The sequence below is a fragment of the Anser brachyrhynchus genome, assembly GCF_964034855.1.
Source record: "Anser brachyrhynchus genome assembly, chromosome: 10".
Lineage (NCBI taxonomy): Eukaryota > Metazoa > Chordata > Aves > Anseriformes > Anatidae > Anser > Anser brachyrhynchus.
This window is the reverse complement of record NC_137705.1, coordinates 17,232,095-17,251,953: the sequence shown is the minus strand read 5'-3', so window position 1 is coordinate 17,251,953 and position 19,859 is coordinate 17,232,095. Positions and strand designations below refer to the sequence as shown.

Sequence of the window (19,859 nt, the reverse complement as noted above, 5' to 3'; positions counted from 1 at the left end):
CCAGCTAGTGGTGTCCTCATGAAGGGGGCTTGGTGCTGACCCTGCGCAGTGTGGTTAGATCTCACAAGGCCTTACGTCCTTTGGTTTGGTACAAAGAGCTCGCTGTGGGATGGCGTGAGGTGTCTGCTAATGTGGCACAGAGGTGCCTTTTGTGCTAACTGTGCAGGATACACCTTGTCTCACCATCAAGTCTGGTGCTAATGCACCAGGGGAAGGACAATCTCCTGTTGCTGTGCTCAGTGTTTTGCGTGGTGAGGATCGTGTGGCCCGCTCGGCTGCATCAGCCGCAATTGAGGGCACACAGCTCTCAGGGGCTCGTGGAGATCTGAGGTGATCATCCAGGAGTTCACAGGGAGCTGCAGCTCCGAGTTTCCTGCTGAAGCACGACCAGATCACCTGCTCATCATCAGAGGTCCTCATTCTGGAGGGCTCATCTGTCAGAAGGCAGGGAAGTATCTTCAGTGCTGATTCCTGTTTGTAGCCAAAATAGCCTGGCCAGGACTGAAAAGCACCTTAGCTGGCATTAGTCCATGGTCATTGATGCCAGTCCTTGTCAGTTTTCCCAGCCGTGTGGGCAGTAGGTTTTTGGCTAGTTCTGCTTGATTTTAGGGTGGGAGAGTGTTGCATCATGCAAGCCAAAGGCATTCTTGCCAATCTGTCCTCATCTGTGATGTGGTGGCTTAGCAAGTGGGAAGTAGAAATCTGTTTAAGTCTGTTTGCAGTAGTGATCAACCTTGATTCATGGTTTACAGCCTGTTCAACACAGAAGGCAACAGCCAGCCGGAAAATGTGCTCACAGCCCTCCTGACATGCACGTTCCTTCTGTTTATGATGGCTTTTAAAAATGTGCTCACCCTTTTTGCATCTCCAGTGCAAAGCTTCAAAGCTTTTCACAGCGTGCTGACACTGCTGGATTAATTGCTTTTCTGAGTCATTTGTGCTAAATGACAGATCCTGGAGGCCCAGGTACACATTAGCAGTATTTTAAAATCAGTTTCTTGTCTGTAGCACCTTCCCACATTTGCAGCTTCCAGTTCTTTCATGGCGTTTTGTGATGGCCCCAGCCTTTCTTGGATTCTGCATTTCTGTACAAATATAATGTAATAATTTGTCTCTAATAAAGCTACAGTGTGTAAGGTCTTAGTGTCTTGGATTTTTCCCTCCTCCCCACTGTGCTAGTGTACAAACCACTGCCCTTCTGGCCAAGAATACAGCTGTGGAAGAAAACAGTGTGGACTGTTTGCCTTTTAGGGCATCTCAAGCAGGTCCTTTCTGCATCTTGTCCTCCTGGGTGGAGGAAGAAGGATAGGCTGTAGCATGATACCTTTTAGCACAGCTGCATTTCATGTCTTCTGGTTTCAGTGCCGTTCTCTTGTGCAGCACTGTCATGAATATCTTTTTTTTAATAAAGAGGGACAGTATGAAGTGGCAGCCCTTTTTTCAGCAGCCAGGTGTGGCTTGTAAATGCTCAGCCTTTGAAAGGAATTGGGGACATGGCTTGGTGCAGATCGTCCTGCTTGTTATTCAACAGCAAGCTTTTCTGATACAGCTCTTCAGCTTTAGGAGCTGGGGAGGCCAATTCGTCGGTGCAGCAAAGAGGCCTGACAGATTTATGGAAGCTCTGAATCCACCAGCTGGTGTGGAGGGCGCTCTTGCTTTTGGCTTCTGAGTGTGTGTTAGCACAGATCGATTGCTGCCATTCGCTGCGGGGGCGCCCTCTGAGAGATCAGGCTGTGGACAGCTTTATTTTCTCTGCTCGCTGCAGAAGGCACTATGCTGTTACCCATCCCTGCTGCATGCTGCTGTGTGCCCATCCTTGGCCATGCACTGCTGTGCATGTTCAGGAGGTCCTGGCTTCTTGGCAGCATCAAGTATGTTGTACCTGCTAATAACAGTACGCTCTAACAGTGGAGATATGGAGAAAGCCCTATATTTTCTGGTATTTTCTTGAGATGAGGTATTCAGTCTTTAGTAAGGATGACTTCACAGGCTTCCTGGGCCTCCTCATACAGGTAACCTGTCTGCATCTTTCCTTGGAGGAAACAGGACAGATTTCCACGTGGGGTCACGGACACGTTGCCAAAACCTCCCACAGACGAGGCAGTGATTCCTGGCAACCAAGCAAAAGCAGATTCGGTGAGAAATGTGCAAAATCTTGTCTCCACAGCTGTGTGAAGACCGGTGTGTGAGATCGCAGGGACTTCCACAGCCCTTGAAGGGATCTCATTTTCTCTCCGTACTTGATGCTGTAGTTGCCTTTGAAGCAATAGAGCTTTCTTCTCCAACGTGGATGAAACTCTGCAGGGGATTTCCCTGGCTGCGCTCTGTTCTGCTGTGCTGCCTCTGCAGAGAGCAAGCCCCAGCAGCATCCTTGCTTCAGCAGGCTGGCTTTGCCATCTCTCAAAGTCCTAGAAGTACACAAAACTGCAAACGTTTTTCTTCTGTAGCACTTTTACCTCATCTTACAGGAATAAAATCCCAACAACACATAAGTGGAGAGTTGGGATGGTTGAGAAGCTCTCTGCTTATGGAGACTCCATCTTACAGTCTGGTGTCCTCAGGCTGCTTGGCCCCACCTGGTAGCTGCAGGCACGAACGGTGACAGAGTGGGGACCTCCCGCGTGTTGTCAGCTGGCCCAGAGGTTCAGTTCAGTGAACGATTCGGTTCAGTGAACGGCTTTTGGCAACCTGTTCTACCAAGTTACTTTAATAGGAGGCTGTCTTCCTCCTTCCAGCTCTAGGAGAGACTTTTTATATCGCAACACAACAGGGGTTGTGTAGCAGTTTTTTGGGAGGGCAGGTGATGCTTTACTTCAGACGGAAGGTTTCGTAATGCCTTCAGCTGGTAGGGAAGGGTGGTAACGTGACTTGGTGCGTGCGTATTCCTAGAATCAAGGAGCTGGATCAGATCTCTTCAGCTGGATGCCTTTGTCACATTGCCATCATGCCTTCTCTCCAGAAGTATCTTCAGTTTGGCATAGATCAGGGTCGTTGTTGTTACATGATTTATTCATTTGGCCTCCTAAAACTCCAGAGAAATGTTTTTGATGTCTTCGTGCTACTTGCAGCACATACCAGAAGAACATTGTCTTTGTTTTAGATCTTGACATAGCAAACTACCATGAAGTAATGCATTACTATGTCTCAGTGGTTCAGTAGAAACTGTGTATGTATAGAAACAAGTCTTATTTTAAATCTCAAGTGCATCTCATTTTTATCTAAATCCAAATAAAGGTAGTTTTAAACCAGGCTTTCAGGACTTTTAGCCAAACTGTGGCATGCTAACAAAGACCTGATATGTGTTGTCAAAAATCACTAAAATGCATGTTTAAGAAGCAAAATATTCCTTATTCAGATGTTTGCACAGCAGCTTCCTGGAGCTTTAAAAATGTATCCTTAGTAGTATCAAGTGCTCATATTCAGTGTCAGTGCAGAAAACAACAGAGCATGCCTTGGAAACATCCATAAAGGTAGTGTATACATAGAAGCACTTAAGGAAAACAAACTCATTCAGTAACTCTGTGAGTTCAAGTGCTGGAGGACTGGTGCGTACCCTTGTTGGAAAGTTCGTTGGAGCAGCTAATGCTTCAGCATGTTCAGAGTTTGGGGAGGATGTTGATACCAAATACTTCTGCCAAAACACAAAGCATTCCTTACTCAGTGCTTACTCAGTTCCTTATTTGTATTTTTTATTTTTTTCCTGTGGAGCCTGAAGCAGCGGTACCGCACTAAGCAGCAGGTGATACAAGTGATTAAGACGATACTTGGCTTTATGTCGTCATGTGAAACCTTGCGTGTGAGTTTAGGCCACCTTGAGTCACAAAGCCACGCTGTAGTCATCGGCAGTGATTCTGTGTTGCTGGTTTGATCGCTTTGGTTTTACTGTTAAGACCTGAAGAGTACTGGTAGGTGTCCCAGAGCTCTGGTTGCAGGGGAGGACAGCTTACCTTGGGATGCCTGTTGTACCGGTCCCTGCCGCTGGCTGCCTGTCCCCGTGCAGCTGGCTGTCAAATCCTGTGCCCTGCTTCTGGTAGCAGCAGACGAATTGCTGGGTTCTGACAGGCAAACTGTATTCAGAAAGAAAAATGTGCAAGCTCAGCAGCTGCTGCACAAAGAGCTGAACCAGCCCTACGAAGGAGGCAGAGAAGAGGCACAACAGTTGGCGGCAGCGGCCTCTATAGCCAGCCTCAAGGCACTCAGTTTTGTTTGAAGTGTTGTCCTCTGGGTAGCGGGATTATTGCCAACGGTGGCAAAAAAAAAAATCAGCAAACATTGCATTTCGAAGGCGTGGTGTAGTCGCGCCGTTGTTCCTGCATTTCGGTGGGCTTTCCAGTATGGTCTAAAATGGAAGGATGCTGTCCTGGAGCTGGGGGCAGAGGGGCCATACCGTCGAAAGCTGCTGCTGCTGCGTGGTTTTCACACATCGCGTGCGCTGGTCAGATCTGCGAAAAGAGGATTGACCTGGGGGTGGGGGACAGAAACGTTCTGAGCCCCCACAGATCTTCATCGGCAGTTTGGAGTGGAGCAGTGGCTCCAGGCTGCTCTCGTCTCACTGCTTCGGTACTGTGCAAGGACAGCTGGTAGTGAATTGCAGAATGCGACGTTCCTGTGCAGCCTGACCGCAAGAAATGAACATGTGGCCTGAAGCTGCTTTTTGGCAGGATGCGGGGCCGGAATTTCTGGTTTTGGTTCTCGCCGTGTGTGTTAACTGCAGCTATGTTTATTAGGTGGGTTGAGTTTGGTGGGGAAGAGGGAGGGAAGGAAGTGTACAAGGAAAAACATGCTGATCTTCCTCTTAACTGGAGTGGGTCTGCAGCGTATAGACCTCTGAGGATCTCAGGTTTTACATCCAACATCAACAACATCAGTGTTGTGCTCAACTCTGTCGTGCTGGATTAAATCCACATCTGAAACACTCGTTCACTTTATCAGATGTTGGGTGTAAACTGCCTCTCACATGGAGGAAATAGAGTGAAAACTCGTGCAATCTTCTTCCAGTCTGTCTGGAGACCGCTTACTTCACATGCTCACAGAACAAAGACAGCGCTCTGATCCCGGCCTGCTGATTACAGCAGCTTCTGAAAATCCTTTCTGGGAGTCGGGAGTCCTACAGGCTGATAAATAACATTCAAGCGAACCTTTTCTAAACATGAGGGGGAGAGAGAAGTGACTTTAGAGACCTGGATTTGAAGAAGACTTTAAAACGTACTGTGTAAGCCTGTGTGCTGCACCGCAAAGTAGCAGGGACGTCCGCCCGGAATGCAAAGCAGTCTCCCAGCAAGGGGCAGCACTGCTCCTAGAGAGCAGCTCTCTTCTGCAGAGCAGAGGACTGCTTTTATTTTTTAAAGGCTATTTAGTGTGGCTGGAACTGCAGAGCCAATGAATTTTTTTTTTTTTCCGCTTCTGCCATCTGAAACTCTAGCTCAAGTTCTAGCTGCCCTCTTGATGCGACAATATCAAGTGGCTTTAGTGGCATGATGCTGGTCTGCCTCTTTCACTGAGCTGAAAAGCACCTAGATTGATAAATTTCCTTTTGATGTACTAATATTGACAAAAACAGTATGTGGGAGGGAAGTAAATTCCAATGTGAGATAGAGGAGGAGCTAGGTTCAAACTGAAGTGTTGTTCTAACAGCAAATGTGCAAAGTCAGGGGTGTGTTGTTAGAGAGATGATGTTAGAGAGATCCCAATTAAAAAACAGTAGGGTTTGGTGATGGAATAGATTTGTTTGGACTTGTCTCTGAAGCGTGTAAGTGTGAAGATGGTAAAAATAAATAAATAAAAAGAATCAATAAACAAACAAAATCCCACCACAAACAACAACAAAACCAGAAAAGTTAAAACTGGTGAGTGCAGCAAACATAATCTGGAGTAGTTTCGGAGGGAGGCGGGGGGGTAGTTCCAGCAGACTGGGATGCTTGGCCCGAGGGAAGCGTGGCACGGGGAGGGTGAGGTTCTGACTTCAGGTTGTTCCTCAGCTCTTGGGTTCTTGGAGCTGCCTCCAACATCAAGCATGGCTCTTAGGATGCTCTTAGCTTCTGTAATGTTCACCTCGCTCTTTACCGTGGGACATGAAATTTCAGTGCAGGTAACTGGAGCACAGATCAGCCACTGACTGAGATGGCAGCCTTCCAAGAAGAGAGAAAACTGAAGGCTGTCTAGTTTCTTGCTACTAAACTTAAGCTCCCGCACCCTCTTATTAAATGTACAGTACCGTCTATTGGAAATAAAATACCAGAATGAGAAAGTTGTAGTAATCATTCCTGCTCCATTGTTCTTTTTCATGATACAAGGGATTTGGACTTGAAAAATAAGCGTATGTTGAATGGAAAATAGCAAAGGTAATGGAATTGTGATGGTTCTTTTTGAAACATTGCCCAAATTAAAATGCTGGTCATTGGTGTAAAATACATTCACAGCAAGGTACTTTGGAATGACTTTTACCAACACTTGCTTTGGAGAACACTGCTTCCAAGGCAGTACAAAATGTGAAACTAGTATGGAAAATCACAATGCCTTAAAAGAAAAAAAACTGATTATTTCTTGCCCTAAGGAAGGGTGTGCCTATCAGTGGGTTGTGTAAGGGGAAGTGGGAACACTGCACTATTAAAATTCATGATAAACTGCACAATTAGTCATCATCCAGCTAGTCCCTGATTTCTCTCCTTTTCATTCTGGAGTATAGAGGGGGTGGTTAGAGGGTTTGTCACTGGAGAAAAAGGGAAATTGAATATTTAATGTGGCTTTCTTTATGACAAGGCACTAACATGACTCCCGTCTGTATTTAAATGCTGTCCCCAGGTTACGACTATGGCTATGTCTGCGTGGAGTTTTCACTCTTGGAAGAGGCCATCGGATGCATGGAAGCCAACCAGGTTGCTTTACACTTCGGTCAATGCTGCTAGAAGATTTAAAAAAAATAATAATTTTTGGTGGGGTGGTGGAAAGCCAATGAGGATTTTATCTGAACTATTCAAAGGCAGATCTGTTCTTGTATAATACACAACGCTGCGGTTTAAACATGTTTCCGGAACCTTGCAAAAGGCTTAGAAATGCCAGTGTGAAAGAGCTGCCAGACACCGAATGGTCTGCCCTCCTCCCTAGTGTGTGGCAGCACACTGGCTAGGTTCAGAGGCTGGTGGCTGACAGAATTCTAATACAGGTTTTGGCTCTGATGCTTTTGTACTCACGCTGAAATCCAGTCGGAAAGAGCTCTGCGAGCATTAAATGTCTCCCCCGGTTGTGCGTGCACACACACATACACATGTGACTGGAGGTGAGGCCTCTGGTATGCAGCTCTGAGTCAGCTGTGACTTGCACGCTCTGCTTTTCCATCTGCCTTGTGTGTGGGAGAGGTTCTTAATGGTGCATCTCCCCCATATCTGTCTTGTCCTTTGGCAAGCTGGAGTTGCAAACACGAGGACTACCCTACGTTCAGTTGCACCTGGTAAATCTGAATGTTTCCAGCTCTTAAAAGTGCGAGATGGCTTCAATTCCTAGTGAATAAGGACCCAAGGGGAGCCTTTACTCTGACCTGATATTCAAGGCTACAGTTGTTGGCTACTATGCTACAGCAAGATGCTTAAAACGTGTCAGATAAAACATAGATGGCCATCTTACACCGCCCTGTCTGTGCCTCAGAACTGCCGGTGATGGATCACTCAGGAAAAACCACTAAGTGATCCCTATTCCTTTGATACATCCCTTAGGCCTCCTCTCTGTTGCCTTCTTCCCCCAGATTTGCCTGAGTAAGAATCCATATGAATTATCAAAAGCCTTTTTTTGCCTGAATCCCATGTCTCGTTGTCACGAGAGGAGAGTCATGAGTCAGATTCAGAGCTGTGCATGTGCAAAAATGTACTTAGAGTTAACGAGTCTTCACAGCTGGGGTTTCAAAGGTCCCACTAAGCACTTGCATTTGCCTCTATTTTCAGTTACAGAAGTATTGCAACTTAGAAAAATGTTTTACAGAAATAATTCTTTTGCTGGGAAGAAGCCTGGCACATTCCCACTGGATGGGGGAGGGAGGGAGCAGAAATGAGAGAAGGCTCCAGAATTATTCATTACTTTTACCATCAGTGACAACTTTTGTTTTCCCTTCAGTGTTGCTACAACTCCCAATCTATTATGTAGTCACTGGGAAATACGTAATTATGTGTGGCACTCTGTTTAACCAAGTGCCTCCACATGTTTTCTCCCCAGTTCTACTCACATGAAATAACGTCTCCCTGTGCAAATGCCGTTCCCAAATACCTTGGGATTTGGGAATTCCTCCTCTTCCTATTTTTAAGGCCTCCTCTCCACCTTCTCATATTTGGAGCATTCCTACGTATTTGGACAGGTGTTTGACTTGGTCAGATTAGGTCCATTGCTGCAGCAAGGAGCCTGTAAGCACCAGGCCCTGAACTGAACCAAGTGCCTAAAGGTCCCCAGTAAATCACCGCACCTGCATGCACGCGAGGAGGTTCTGGCTGGCCTTCATCTGCGGCTTACGTTGATCCCCCCCAGCAGCTATAGCAGGCCCTCGGGCTGGGTAATTATATGCCCTTTCCCCTTCTAATTAAACAGCAAAAAAAAGTAGTAAGTTTTGTATCTGACTTGCTGCAAGAAAGCAAGCTAACTTTTAAGTTCTCAGTAAAATCCAAGTGGAGGTATTCAGAAAGGGAATGATGCAACTCACTTGTCTTTGGACAATAGGCACCCCTTTGTAATATCTTCCAAGGTAGGGCTGTAAGATCATTTCCTCAGGATGAGAATTAATCTGGATTTTTACGAACTGCAAAACCAAAAAGCTTTGTTAGCCAGGACGTGGATTCCTTGATAGTCGAGTTATTTTCAGCAGGTTATCAGCTCTCCCTGTCAAATGTAATCACTTGTGAGAGCATAAATAGCAAAGCGGTGTCAGCCCACAGTGACGCTCTAGCACCTCACTAGCCAGCCTGCCTCTTTCTCAGTTTTCTACTGGCTGGGAATGAATCCCTTTTACAGAGACATCCCTTTTTTGATGCTGTTTAATGCCTATTTAACCACCCCTGCCTAAAGAGCAGTTGTTTACCTGCCTACGTCCCTGTAGTCTGTAATTACTCTGTTGTGAGGTCCTTTTATTTCACTCGGCACAGAGCAGTGCTCGCGTAAGGTCATTCCCAGATTTGCTACCTACAGATTTACCAGGTCCAACTCTCTCCGTGCAGTCAGCCTAGCATGTGTATGTGACTCCTGAGATCTGGGGGGGTTCAACTAAACGCACTGTGGTAAGGAAACATCCATCTGCTGTGCTGCCCTAATTTTGGAAGAAAGTTTTATTCCACCTGTATTAATTGCCACAGCTGAAATAACTGCAGTAATGCCCGGATAAATTGCCTTGCCTTGTTGATTGTGATGGTGGCAATTTATTGCAGCTCAAGGGGCCCATCTAGTGTACGTGAACTGTGATGGATCGCCAGTTTTGTTCGCACAGAGGTGTTGCACGACAGATTTTGCTGGGAGAAGAGCCAGCTGCCAGCTCTCCTGCCTTTGGGCAGGCTCTGTGCCCCAGCAGGGCACGTTGGCTGTTGGCTTGCAGGATGTGGGGGCAGCACCCGTTTCAGGCTGATGGGCACAGTGCTTCTGTTGGTCTTTTGTTATGAGCTGGCTGTCGAATTTGTTAGGAGTTTGACTTCAGTGAGAGATCTTTCTTCTGTTAGCGATGAGCTGCTTTTCCTTTGAGGAGATGCAGTTATTTTAAATGGAAAATGGGGTTTCTGTTTGCTCAGTCTCACAGTTTCTCCTAAATCTTCCCTCCTTTATTCTCATTCTGAAGGTTGTAGAGTGGCGTGCCATTTATCTTGCATTTCCTTTACATTCAGGCTTAGGGTCGCCTCCAGCGTACAAGTGTTCTTGCCTGGCAGCAGCGTTTTGGCTTCTTAGGAGACTCCTCTGACAGTTTGTTCCCTGGCTCTTGTTCCCTGTATGCGCTGGGTTCCCTCCGAGTACCTGAATTCTCTCTTGCGCTCCTCCTTCAGCTGTAGAAGAATCGCACGTACTGAACTTGTTCTTGGTGCAAGAAAGCTGGGTGGGAAATGAAGTACCCTCATGTACTGGTGCGTATCATAAAGGCAGCTGAAGGAGGAGAAGCAGAGAGATCTTGTCTCTACTGCCTGGATATTTTGCTGTTTTCACCGAGGTGGAGCTGGTTGTTATACAAATGGAATCAGAAGATTTATTTGAAGCTTAGGAGCAAATGATTTGTCTTGACTGGCTATATAGTAGTGTCTCCCAAGTCCCCTCAGGCCTCAAACTTAGCAACACTTGGCAGTGTGAGTATTTCCTAGCTTTTGTTGCTAGTAAGTAACATCTTCCTAAATCCTTTCCTTCTCCTTCGTAAGCAAGAGGGTGAAAATGGGAGAGCTATAGCATGAACTTGTAAAAATACATACTTCATAAATTATTGTAGAGATATCCAGACATGTGCAAGAGTGGTTGTTCCCAGACTCGCTCTTGTACTTTCCTGCACTGAGACCGGTGCGTATCGGAGAGCAGCTTTCCCTGCGGCTCCGTGAGGTTCTGGTTCTGCTTGCTGACCACAGCAATGCCTCCGTTCCCTGCCTGTTTCTCCCAGGAGAGGGATGTTTTGTGGGTGCTTGCTTTACTTGAACACATCCGACCACTGTGAGGTTGGAAACAACAGTTGTGTGTTTCTTCTGCTCTGCATCCCCTTTTATATCCCTTCTCTGCAGTGCTTTGCATTTGGTGTGAACAGAACAGACTTCACTGTAGCTGTTGGTGTTAAAATCCACAAGATGCTTTGACAAACTGGCAGAGCCTGGGACTTTCTGTCCTGAAAACATTTGCAGTAACCAGTCACAACTCTGTGTCTTTCCAGTTAAATACAGAAGGAGCCTGTCACTCTCCTGAGAATGCTTCAGCTCTGCTGACCTGTCGCTGCTGAGTATGTTTTGAGACCTGCTTATGTGCTCGGTGCGAGGAACGTGTTGCAATTTCTAAGAGAGAAAAAATAATTTTCCTTTTGGTAGGGTATACTGAGTTGTGAAGTCTGAGATTTTCCAGCAGAATCTGCGGAGTGCCCCATGCAGTGGAAGATAACTCTCACCTCGAGTGCATTTTCCTGAGTATCCATCAGTTACTCCCTTGGCAATGTCACTGCATGCCATGGTGGCTTTACCCTGCAGTTGAGTGTGGTGGTGACAGTTGACTGTGTCCACAAATACACTAAAATCCATCTGTGTGTTAGGTTAAGAAGGCTGGGGATGGCCTTGCCTTTACCATTTCCTCCTTGGATTACCAGCTGCCATACGGCCGTTTGCGTTTCTTGTTGTATATTTGGTGTGGGGATTTTTCTCAGGTCATATCATTAGCATGCATCTTCTTTTTCCCTATTAAACCTGTCCTGCTGTTGACTGTGTGGATTTCTAGAATTATGTTTTAGAGTCTTCCACTCTTGAGTGTGTGTGGAGGGAGGAAAAAGACTTGTGTACTTAGGCTGTGTTTCTTCTGTCAACTAGTGACTTAGGAAACATGCGTGTTGTTTGATTTTCATGATCGGCTGGCCTATGGAAAGTTCTCTCCATAGGCTACCTTGTAATCAGATGATCGGATTTCCAGGCAGCACAGCCGATTTATTTTTTTTACGTGTGTCTGATTCAGTGTTTGACCTTGTCATGAGTTCACCAGGGCCTTACGTCACTGAGGCTTGACATGTTGACTCAGTCGTTTGTTCATTCCCACTTGTGTCCTACTAATAACTGCACTGTACTGCCATTTAATTGGAATTATCAGCCTCTGAGGTCAGTGAGGAAGTCTGCAGCGTGAGGCTCCTAGTGCTGGGCAGAGGCTTGCCTGTGAGTAAGCAGTCAGCTCTGCCTGCAATGACCTGTGGCAGCGCTGTGTGTGTGGGTGAGCCCGTGTATATCCTGCAGCGGCGTTGTGATGAATGTGCTGTCTGCTTCTCTGCTGGGAAAGACCGACTTAATCTCTGCGTTACAGAGATCTCTGTGCAGAGAAGGGTTTCTTAGGTTGTGAAATGTAACTGCCAAAAACTCTGGTGTTGAAAATGCATCTCTGGACCTTCTTCTCTTCTGTCATCTCAACGTCTTCTGTCATCTCGACTTTACAAGCTTGTGTGAATCCTGTGAATCTTTACTTCCTTTGGCACAGGAGGTCATAAGGGATCTTCTGCCAAAGACTTCACACGCTGTTCCTTCAGCTAGTAGCAGCTGCCCATCACTGTGGCTTTTCTAGCCCTATCCAGATAAAATGACAACCTTCTTCTTCACAGCTCTGTCCTGCCCTGTCTCAGGAAGCAAACCATGCAAACCAGTGTACTTTAAAATCTGTGCACATTTGACTGAAGGACTTGTGAAGCTTGCATCTTCTTCCTCTACTTGTCTGATCCCAGCTTGCCATGTCCCTCTGCCTCCCCGCTCTTACCCCAAAATCCTGTCCTCCTTTTTTTGTCCTTCAGCCTCCCCGTGCCAGCGTGGCGAGGACTGTGTGCTTTGTTGTTGCTGCTGTTGAACTGCTGCTCTGTAACGGGGTTGTCCCAGAGGCCGCCACCTGGGTGAGCTGCTTGGAGCACGTGCTGGATGCATAAGCAGGAATTCTTCAGCATGTCTGGTTGCCAGCAGCAGTGTGTGGCCCAGCAGGGTTATCTTGGGACTCAAATGTTGCTCTGTATTGCAGAATTATCTATTCTGTGCACTGAAGCTCATTAGGGCTGCGTATAAATAGGCTGTTCCAGGTAAAACATCCTTCCCTACCCTTCTCCAAAATGAAACTGTTTTCCCTCTGGCCCCTGGACAGTTATGTTCTGGTGTTGCCTTTTTTTTTTATTTTTTTGCCAGTTGACATTAGCAAAGCTGTGTGATGATTTATCTCTGAAATATCCCTTCTTCCTGCATAGATCTCAAACGCCTTGCTAATCAAGCATTTCTCTGTTGGGATAGATGTTCTAGCTAAAATGCCAGAAGCTTAAGCTGGCAAATGTTAAGGAATAATGTGATTTCCTGAAGTTTGCTTAAATGACTTGATCCAGAAGTGATTGCCCAGATAGATGTCCAGATCTCTCCGTTGGATTGCATGGTGTGACACACCAGTACTTGCAGTGCCTCGCTTGCTCCTGTTGGGCACCGCAAACTGCTGCGCAGCATCTAAAGGTGCGGGGGGGTGGATGGTCCCTGCGCTGGTGGCTCAAAAAGAGGAACCAGCTTTTGGACAGCTGGACCTTTGGTCAAGCCCAACATGTAAAGCGCGGATATATGAAAGTTTTTGTTCATAATTGCAAATGCAGCACATACCGCAGATTAGTCTGCTCTCTGCCTTTTCTGTAAGGCTAAGTTTTAATTCTGACAGAGCAGCACCTAGGAAATAGCCTTATTTCCATTATTGTCAACATGCAAAACGTTTTCCTGCATGACATAGCATCTTGCATGCTCCTCTTCTGAATTACTTTGTAGAGAAGATTTTGCCTTGAGTTAGAAGGACTTGAGGTAGTCCTTGGACGCATATGCAGGGCACAGATGCTGCCCTATCGATGTAGCTATCGGGTTCTGTCCTCCTAATGTGTTAGTGGATAATCTTGTCACAACGAGGAAATCTTGGTCACAGACGCTAGGGACAGGTACAGATTCACCATGAAACAAAGAGCAGTGTTCGGGGCTGCTCTGCCTCTCCGATTATATGTCTGTTACTGTGCTTATATTCATGACTGGTTGATTTTCTATGAAGATATGTTGAAACTAAGTATGTTCTTGTGTAACCACTTGGAAGGTGTTTATCAGTGTAGTATCAGAGTGCTTTAAGGGATTGTGGTAAATCAGCTCTGTCGTACAAATAGTGCATCGCCTCAATTGCTGGCTTCTTTACTTGTTCAGACCGTGGTTTTTGTGTGAGGATATAAAATCCTTTAATCATGCTCCTGTTTTAAAGGTAGTGGGACCCATTGCACTAATTTGCTTTGGTGCTTTTGAAGTCATCCTTGAAGTAAGATGGTGACTAACAGAACTGCAGGTGCGCTGTCTGAAATTCCCTCTGTACTCTTGAAAGTGGATGGTATGGCTGAAATTACTTAAAGGAAACACAGAAGCTGTGAGAGGGAAATGTCAGAATGGGTTCAGTTTACGTGAATAAAGGCATCTAAGTGAACACACGATCACTTTCATTTCCAGAGCAGGCTCAATTTCTCTCACAGTTTTGCTGTAGTGGTTCGCACAAGACCTGTCACTGTGAAAGAGATGGCAGTCCTTTTCAGCCCACTCCCAGCAATGTCAAAGGGGATGTTTTACAAGCTTTTGAGCCAGATTACAGTGCTAAGACTCCATCTGGACTATTTTGAGAAGTGGGAGCGCACCAAAATGTTGTTGCAATTTTTACTTGATGAGTCGTATTTGTTAACTTGGGCATCAGAACTGTTTGTTCATGCTTTTGTGCTGTCTTGGTGCTGGTTGCTTTTCCATTCCTTGGTGCACAAGTTGTTGTTGTTGGATTACTGAACAGGAAGGTAAAAGGTTGAGTTTGGAGGCTAAAAAAAAAAAAGGCAAACCACACACTTACTGTTATTGACTAGAAATGAAGTGTGATTACAGTGGAAAATGGGGGCTGGTGTGCTCAAGTGTACTATTGTGTCTGTTACCCATGAATCACAGGCAACAAGGAAACAGGTATTTAACACAGAAGGAAACATGCTATTACCCACCCATTCTCATTTAAACCACGGTGCACCTTCAAGACCCTTATTAAAGTCTTAATATCTACAAAAATCACACACACACAAAAAAAACACAGGAAGAAATCAGAGATCAGGAGCCTTGCTGTCATTCTGGGTCTGTGCAGGACAAGACATCGCGTTACGTGCAAGTGCACCAAGAGTCTGGTAGCAGCACTCCACTGTACTTCAGAAGAAAGGCACAAATTTCCTGCGCTCCTCTCTCAGTTGAGAGAGGGAGAATTCCTTCGTGCATCACATAAGGTGATCCGTTTAACCCAGCGTGTATGAACAGGACAGCAACTGGGAGGTCCTCAAATTGTCCCCAGAGGAAGGTAATGGGGGAAAATCCCGAAGCCACTTTGCACAGGGGAGCTGGAAGGTTCTTCCTGGCCTCTGCAGCGACAGAAGCTGTGAAGTGTGGGGTTGAGTTCCTGCAGTGAAATGTCTGATGTGAAGTGGCATTCTGCCTAAAGGGTTGTTTTGCTGTGCTGTTGCACTGTGTGTATGCACTGACAACTACTGGACGTTACACCCACGTGTCCTCCTGCATCGCCACAACTTCATGCCACCCACACACTGCTGGTCGTGTCTTCCCTGGGATGAGCAAACAGCTTCCGGATGTCGATTCCCCAGAGGAAAGTGGTCTAAAATCAAGTGTGTCATGTAATGAGGTACGCTTTTAGTGAGGGTCAAAGCTACAAAGCTGTAAACATGAGATTAGAGTATTTAAATCTCTGAAACTATCTTCTTTAGAACAAGAAGAGGAAAGCAGTTCTTGTTTTCATAGCCAGCAGGGGAAATCTTAGGTTTTGTGATGTACAGTCCGTATCTCAGCAGAAAATTAGCAATGTTCAGATGGGTTTCATGTACCGGATTTGAGCTGGGATGAAAGTAAGAGCCTGAGCAAATATTTGCTGTACTTTTCCATTGAGGATCTCAGGAGAAGAGTTAACAGAGAAAGTAATTTTAAGTCCTCAGAATCCTTAGGTGTATTTTCTTACACGTAAGATTAGGCTGATAGGTCTCACTAAGAAGATGTCTTGTGGTGCGAAGCTGTTTATTAATTGTATGAGTAAGGTATTTTAATGTTTATAGCCCCAGGGTTTTGAAGGCCCGTTTGATTCCTCCCAACTTGTGATCTCACTGGAGAGGAGAGCTGGGGTGTTTGGTTGTTTTTTCCCTGCCAATGCGCTCTTCTGTGCCTGGTCCACGTGGGACTGATGCTCGTCCCATACCACTGCCTGCTTCTCTGGCTGTTGGAGTCGCTGAAGGGGTTCGAGTGGCCATACCGAGCTGTTTGTGACAGTTGAAGATGATGTCTGTGCATGCTGTTTCCCAGTCCTTTATGGATTCAACCAGGCCGGCTCACTTCTGACGCAAGAGGGAAGTGTGTTCCTTTCCTTCCTCAGCATCAAGGTTTTCGTAGGATCTGCTGTCCTGTGCACCTACCTCTCTGGCTGGAGTCCTCTCCGGACCTGCTGAGGTCAGGTAACACATCCTCAGAGCCTGAATAGCCACACAGGAGGTCATCTTCTGCTTCTTGCTCCCTGACAAGGCACTAAGCACCTTTCTTCAGCAGTTGACTGCAGCAGGATGTAACTCTGGATGTTGCCTGGATGACCCTCTTCAACCCCAGCGCGTCTGTAAAGGAGCGGCTGCGGGGTCCCAGCGGAGAGCCGTGACACCCACTGGTGTACGTTGCGCCCATGCCACGCTGGCAGGAGAAACTCCTCTCCTTCCAAATAGCTCACATAGCTCTGTTCTCGTGCTGGGCCGGGCTTGCGTGGATGCTGACCAAGGAGGTTAAAGCAGCACCTTCCCAAACCAGCTCCTAAGAGCATTACTGAGAGACTGCACTTGTTCAGGTGCAGAAATCCGTACAAGTGCTTGCCTGAAGATGTACCAGCTGCCTGCTGGCTCTGCCAAGCGTGACTGTTAAGGGCCTGGATTTAGCTTGTGGGCAGGCCACCTTCGAGTCACAGTGACGTGGTGGGAAGCACATTTGGGAAGTGCAGGTAAGTGTTGCACTGCTGGTGCCTTTCCCCAGGCAGCTGACTTGGTTCTTTTTCTGACCCTTTTAGAGTCAGCATCAGGCACTTGCTTTTATCTGGGAAATTGGAGTTGTTGAGAAATGGTGTCTCCAAGACCAAACCCCTCTTTTCATCCGCAGAACTGCTCCCTCTTCCCTAGATTTTGGGTCTTTTCCTTACAGCAGAGAGGATGTCCTGCAGGGAGCTTGCCTGAGCACTGGCTGCAGAGAAAGCATTGCCAGTGATGGCTCTCAGTGCTTAATTCAGAGGGAGCAGAAGAAAATTTTGAGGCATGGGGGAACCTTTCAGCTGCTCTTAATGCTTTTGCGGTCAACGTGTTCTTAGCAAACATTTGCTGCTGTGCAGAACATCCTGCACTCTGTTCTCCACACGGGTCAGGCTGTGTTGGATTCACTGTGTAGCCTCGTGGCTGTGTGCTCCAGTAAAAGGACATGTTTTTGTTTGGGTGTGGGATCTTATTGAAATACACGGGATTGTCTAGCAATAAATCTATCCTTTTCTGGCAGAGCTCCACAGCCTGACTTTTTTCCCAGCATGACCCTGCATTGGGATCGATCATCAGTGTTTTGGTCCTGCGCCTCAAATATGTAATTAAGGAGCTGGGCATTTCCTCATTGTTCTCCTGGTTTCCTAATGACCATTGCTAATTGTAAGGTGCCCCTGGGGGAAATACACCGGAAGGTCCTGGGGTGGGTTAGTGCACGCAGCTGCATTGTGCTAACATGTTTAATCTTTATATTGTTTCACAGCATTATGGCATGGGATGACCTTTGAGGAAGAAGGTGGTCATATAACAAAATATTGAGAAATATGTCCAGGCAGCAGAGCAGCATTTTGGAGAGAGAGAGAGAGAGAGAAAATGTCTGTGCCAGGAGCAAAGGGAGTCTTTGAGGCAGCTGTTGTCCAAACACAGTCCAGGCAGTAGACCACGATGAATCAGAAAGGGAGTAGAGATGAGGCAGAACCATGTGGGACCTTCCCTAGAGCCATCTATGAATAATTATACTCAATACATTATATATTTAAATAATCTGAGTTTTGACAGTTTAGGTATGCTTTTCAAATAGAGGATGCAACCTGATTCGTGCTCTTCTGGGAACTGGAATAAATGTTTGATATGCGTGACCTTCTTAGCTTACCCCACAACAAGTCCTTAACCGTCCGTGCTTCTCTTAGTTGTGGGTCGGGAGCCCAGCCAGTAACACCAAAGCTTACAACTTGTCCCCTTTGAGCTATCGTCTCAGGTTTCCCCCTGGCCCTCAATGTCCTCGTCTGACCCCTTTGGACTATATAGAAGAGGCTTTCGTTTTAGAATTTTCCTTTTGTCCAGGAATCCTATAATGCAGTTCTGCAAAGGTGCCCTCTTAGAGGAAAAGTTGGGGGTAAGAGAAGCCGGAGGTTAGAATTAGCTATAAAAGGAGAAGTTAGAGCTTTCAGTGGCAGGTGAAAGATGCAGTCTGGTTCACTGGATCAAAGAAAACCTTCAGATGTGTTGAAATTTCGGTAAGGGGTGACGTGCAGAAGCCATTCACATCCCCTCCCATCCAGAGCTGGTCCTGGAGCATGTGGAGTCCTGGGCACATTGCTTGTTTTCTCAAGCTGCAACACGAAGCTGTTATCCTTCCGGAGCCTGCCTGTGCCGACTGTTTTGGTGACATTCACAGAGCAGGACTGAGTGTACTGACAAGTGGAGCAAATGCTGTAATTAAAAGAGAAGCACTTCAAGAGTCCTAACGTGGAAGTGAGTTGCAGTTCAAAAATCCGAGCAAGAAAATGTAGAGAGCTAGCATGGTCTGAGAGGCAGCTTCTGTGTATCTGCAGAAAGGGTGCCAGCGGGGGATAGGAGTTTCACAAAGATCCTGAGACAGATGAGCGTGGTAGTGTGGTTGCTATCCAGGGAATTAGAAATCACAGGAAGAAAACCAGAGATGTCTCAGCAGCGTAGATGGGATGTCTGTGGAAATAACGATGCAGACAGGCAACCTCTGCTAAAGGACAAATTGCCCAGATAACGAGGCAGAAAGGGAGGCTGAGGAAGGCTGCGTGGGAGCAAGTGGATCTGGAAACACGTGTCCTAACGGATGGTCCCAGTGCAAGTGGGTAATGGGTTTTGTGTGAAGGGAGCTTGAAAAAGAGGCACAGGGTGCTGTCAGGGATGAGGTGATCCTTACAGAGCATCTTAATCGGTTCTGTTTAGCGTCTTCAGGACTCGTAGGGTTATCCTCCTAATGCCTCAGTTCTGGGTTAGTGCTGGTTCCGTTTCACATGCCCATCGCTGGGGTCTGAAGCCATGTCCTGTTAACTCGGAGTACTGGTGACATCTCTGGGCTGTCTGTCTCAGGCCTCCTCTGACCCTGAAGGCGGCGAGCTTGTAGCACGCCTTGCTGGTTGGCGTCGGGTCATCAGTGCGACTAATGCCTCACTGTGCAATGCTCCGAAGTCTTGCCGCATGCCCTTCAGCTCCGCAGTGCCACTGCTGCCCAGGATCCACCCATCCTTCTTTGCAGGTGACCGCTAACACGATGTTTATGCAAGATTCACGTCGCTGTCGGTCTTGCTGGAGACCTGTAGTAATACATAGCGAGGTTGTTGGGATCCTCTCGGCGATGTAACCGTTCCCCAAGGACCCACCACTTGCCAGCCCATCCTTATCCCCTGCTTGTCTCAAACCGTCTGCCCTTGGCTGTCAGCTGCTGTGCAGCTGAGTGTTGGGCACCGATAGATTGGGCCGATGAAAAGAAATCCCTGAGAAATGGTTAGGCAGCATGAGGAGGGGCTGAGAGCCTTTGGGGGGAGCCCTGCTGCACTAGGACTTTCCTTGTAGTTACTGTAGGAAATGCCAGATCACTGCGGTACCCTGCAGCAGACCAGATTGCTCTAGCTTCTCCATCTCTCTGTGTCACGCTCTGTTTTCTAGATCCTTAATTGCAGATGGATTGCGGTTTGTGGGTTCGCAGCTTTTCTCCTCTGCTCTTTGCCAGAGGTAGGTAGATGCACTGCCTGTTGCTCTGCAGACTCAAGGCTCTTGTACAGCAGCTGCCAAGAAGCTTGGAGATAAAAACTTCAGCATATGGGAAAACCGGGATGAGAAGCCAGTTTCTGTGGCA

At 46.8% G+C, this 19,859-nt stretch overlaps 1 protein-coding gene across 9 annotated transcripts in view; it reads left to right on the top strand.

The window, feature by feature from the left end:
• Nucleotides 1–19,859, top strand: part of RBM6 (RNA binding motif protein 6) — a 60,115-nt gene that overhangs the window by 14,463 nt on the left and 25,793 nt on the right. For all 9 annotated transcript variants that reach the window (XM_080606576.1, XM_080606574.1, XM_080606573.1 and 6 more), the window contains exon 6: nucleotides 6,802–6,875. In XM_080606576.1, coding sequence (XP_080462702.1) covers nucleotides 6,802–6,875 — 74 coding nt within the window. The remainder of the gene's footprint in view (nucleotides 1–6,801; nucleotides 6,876–19,859) is intronic.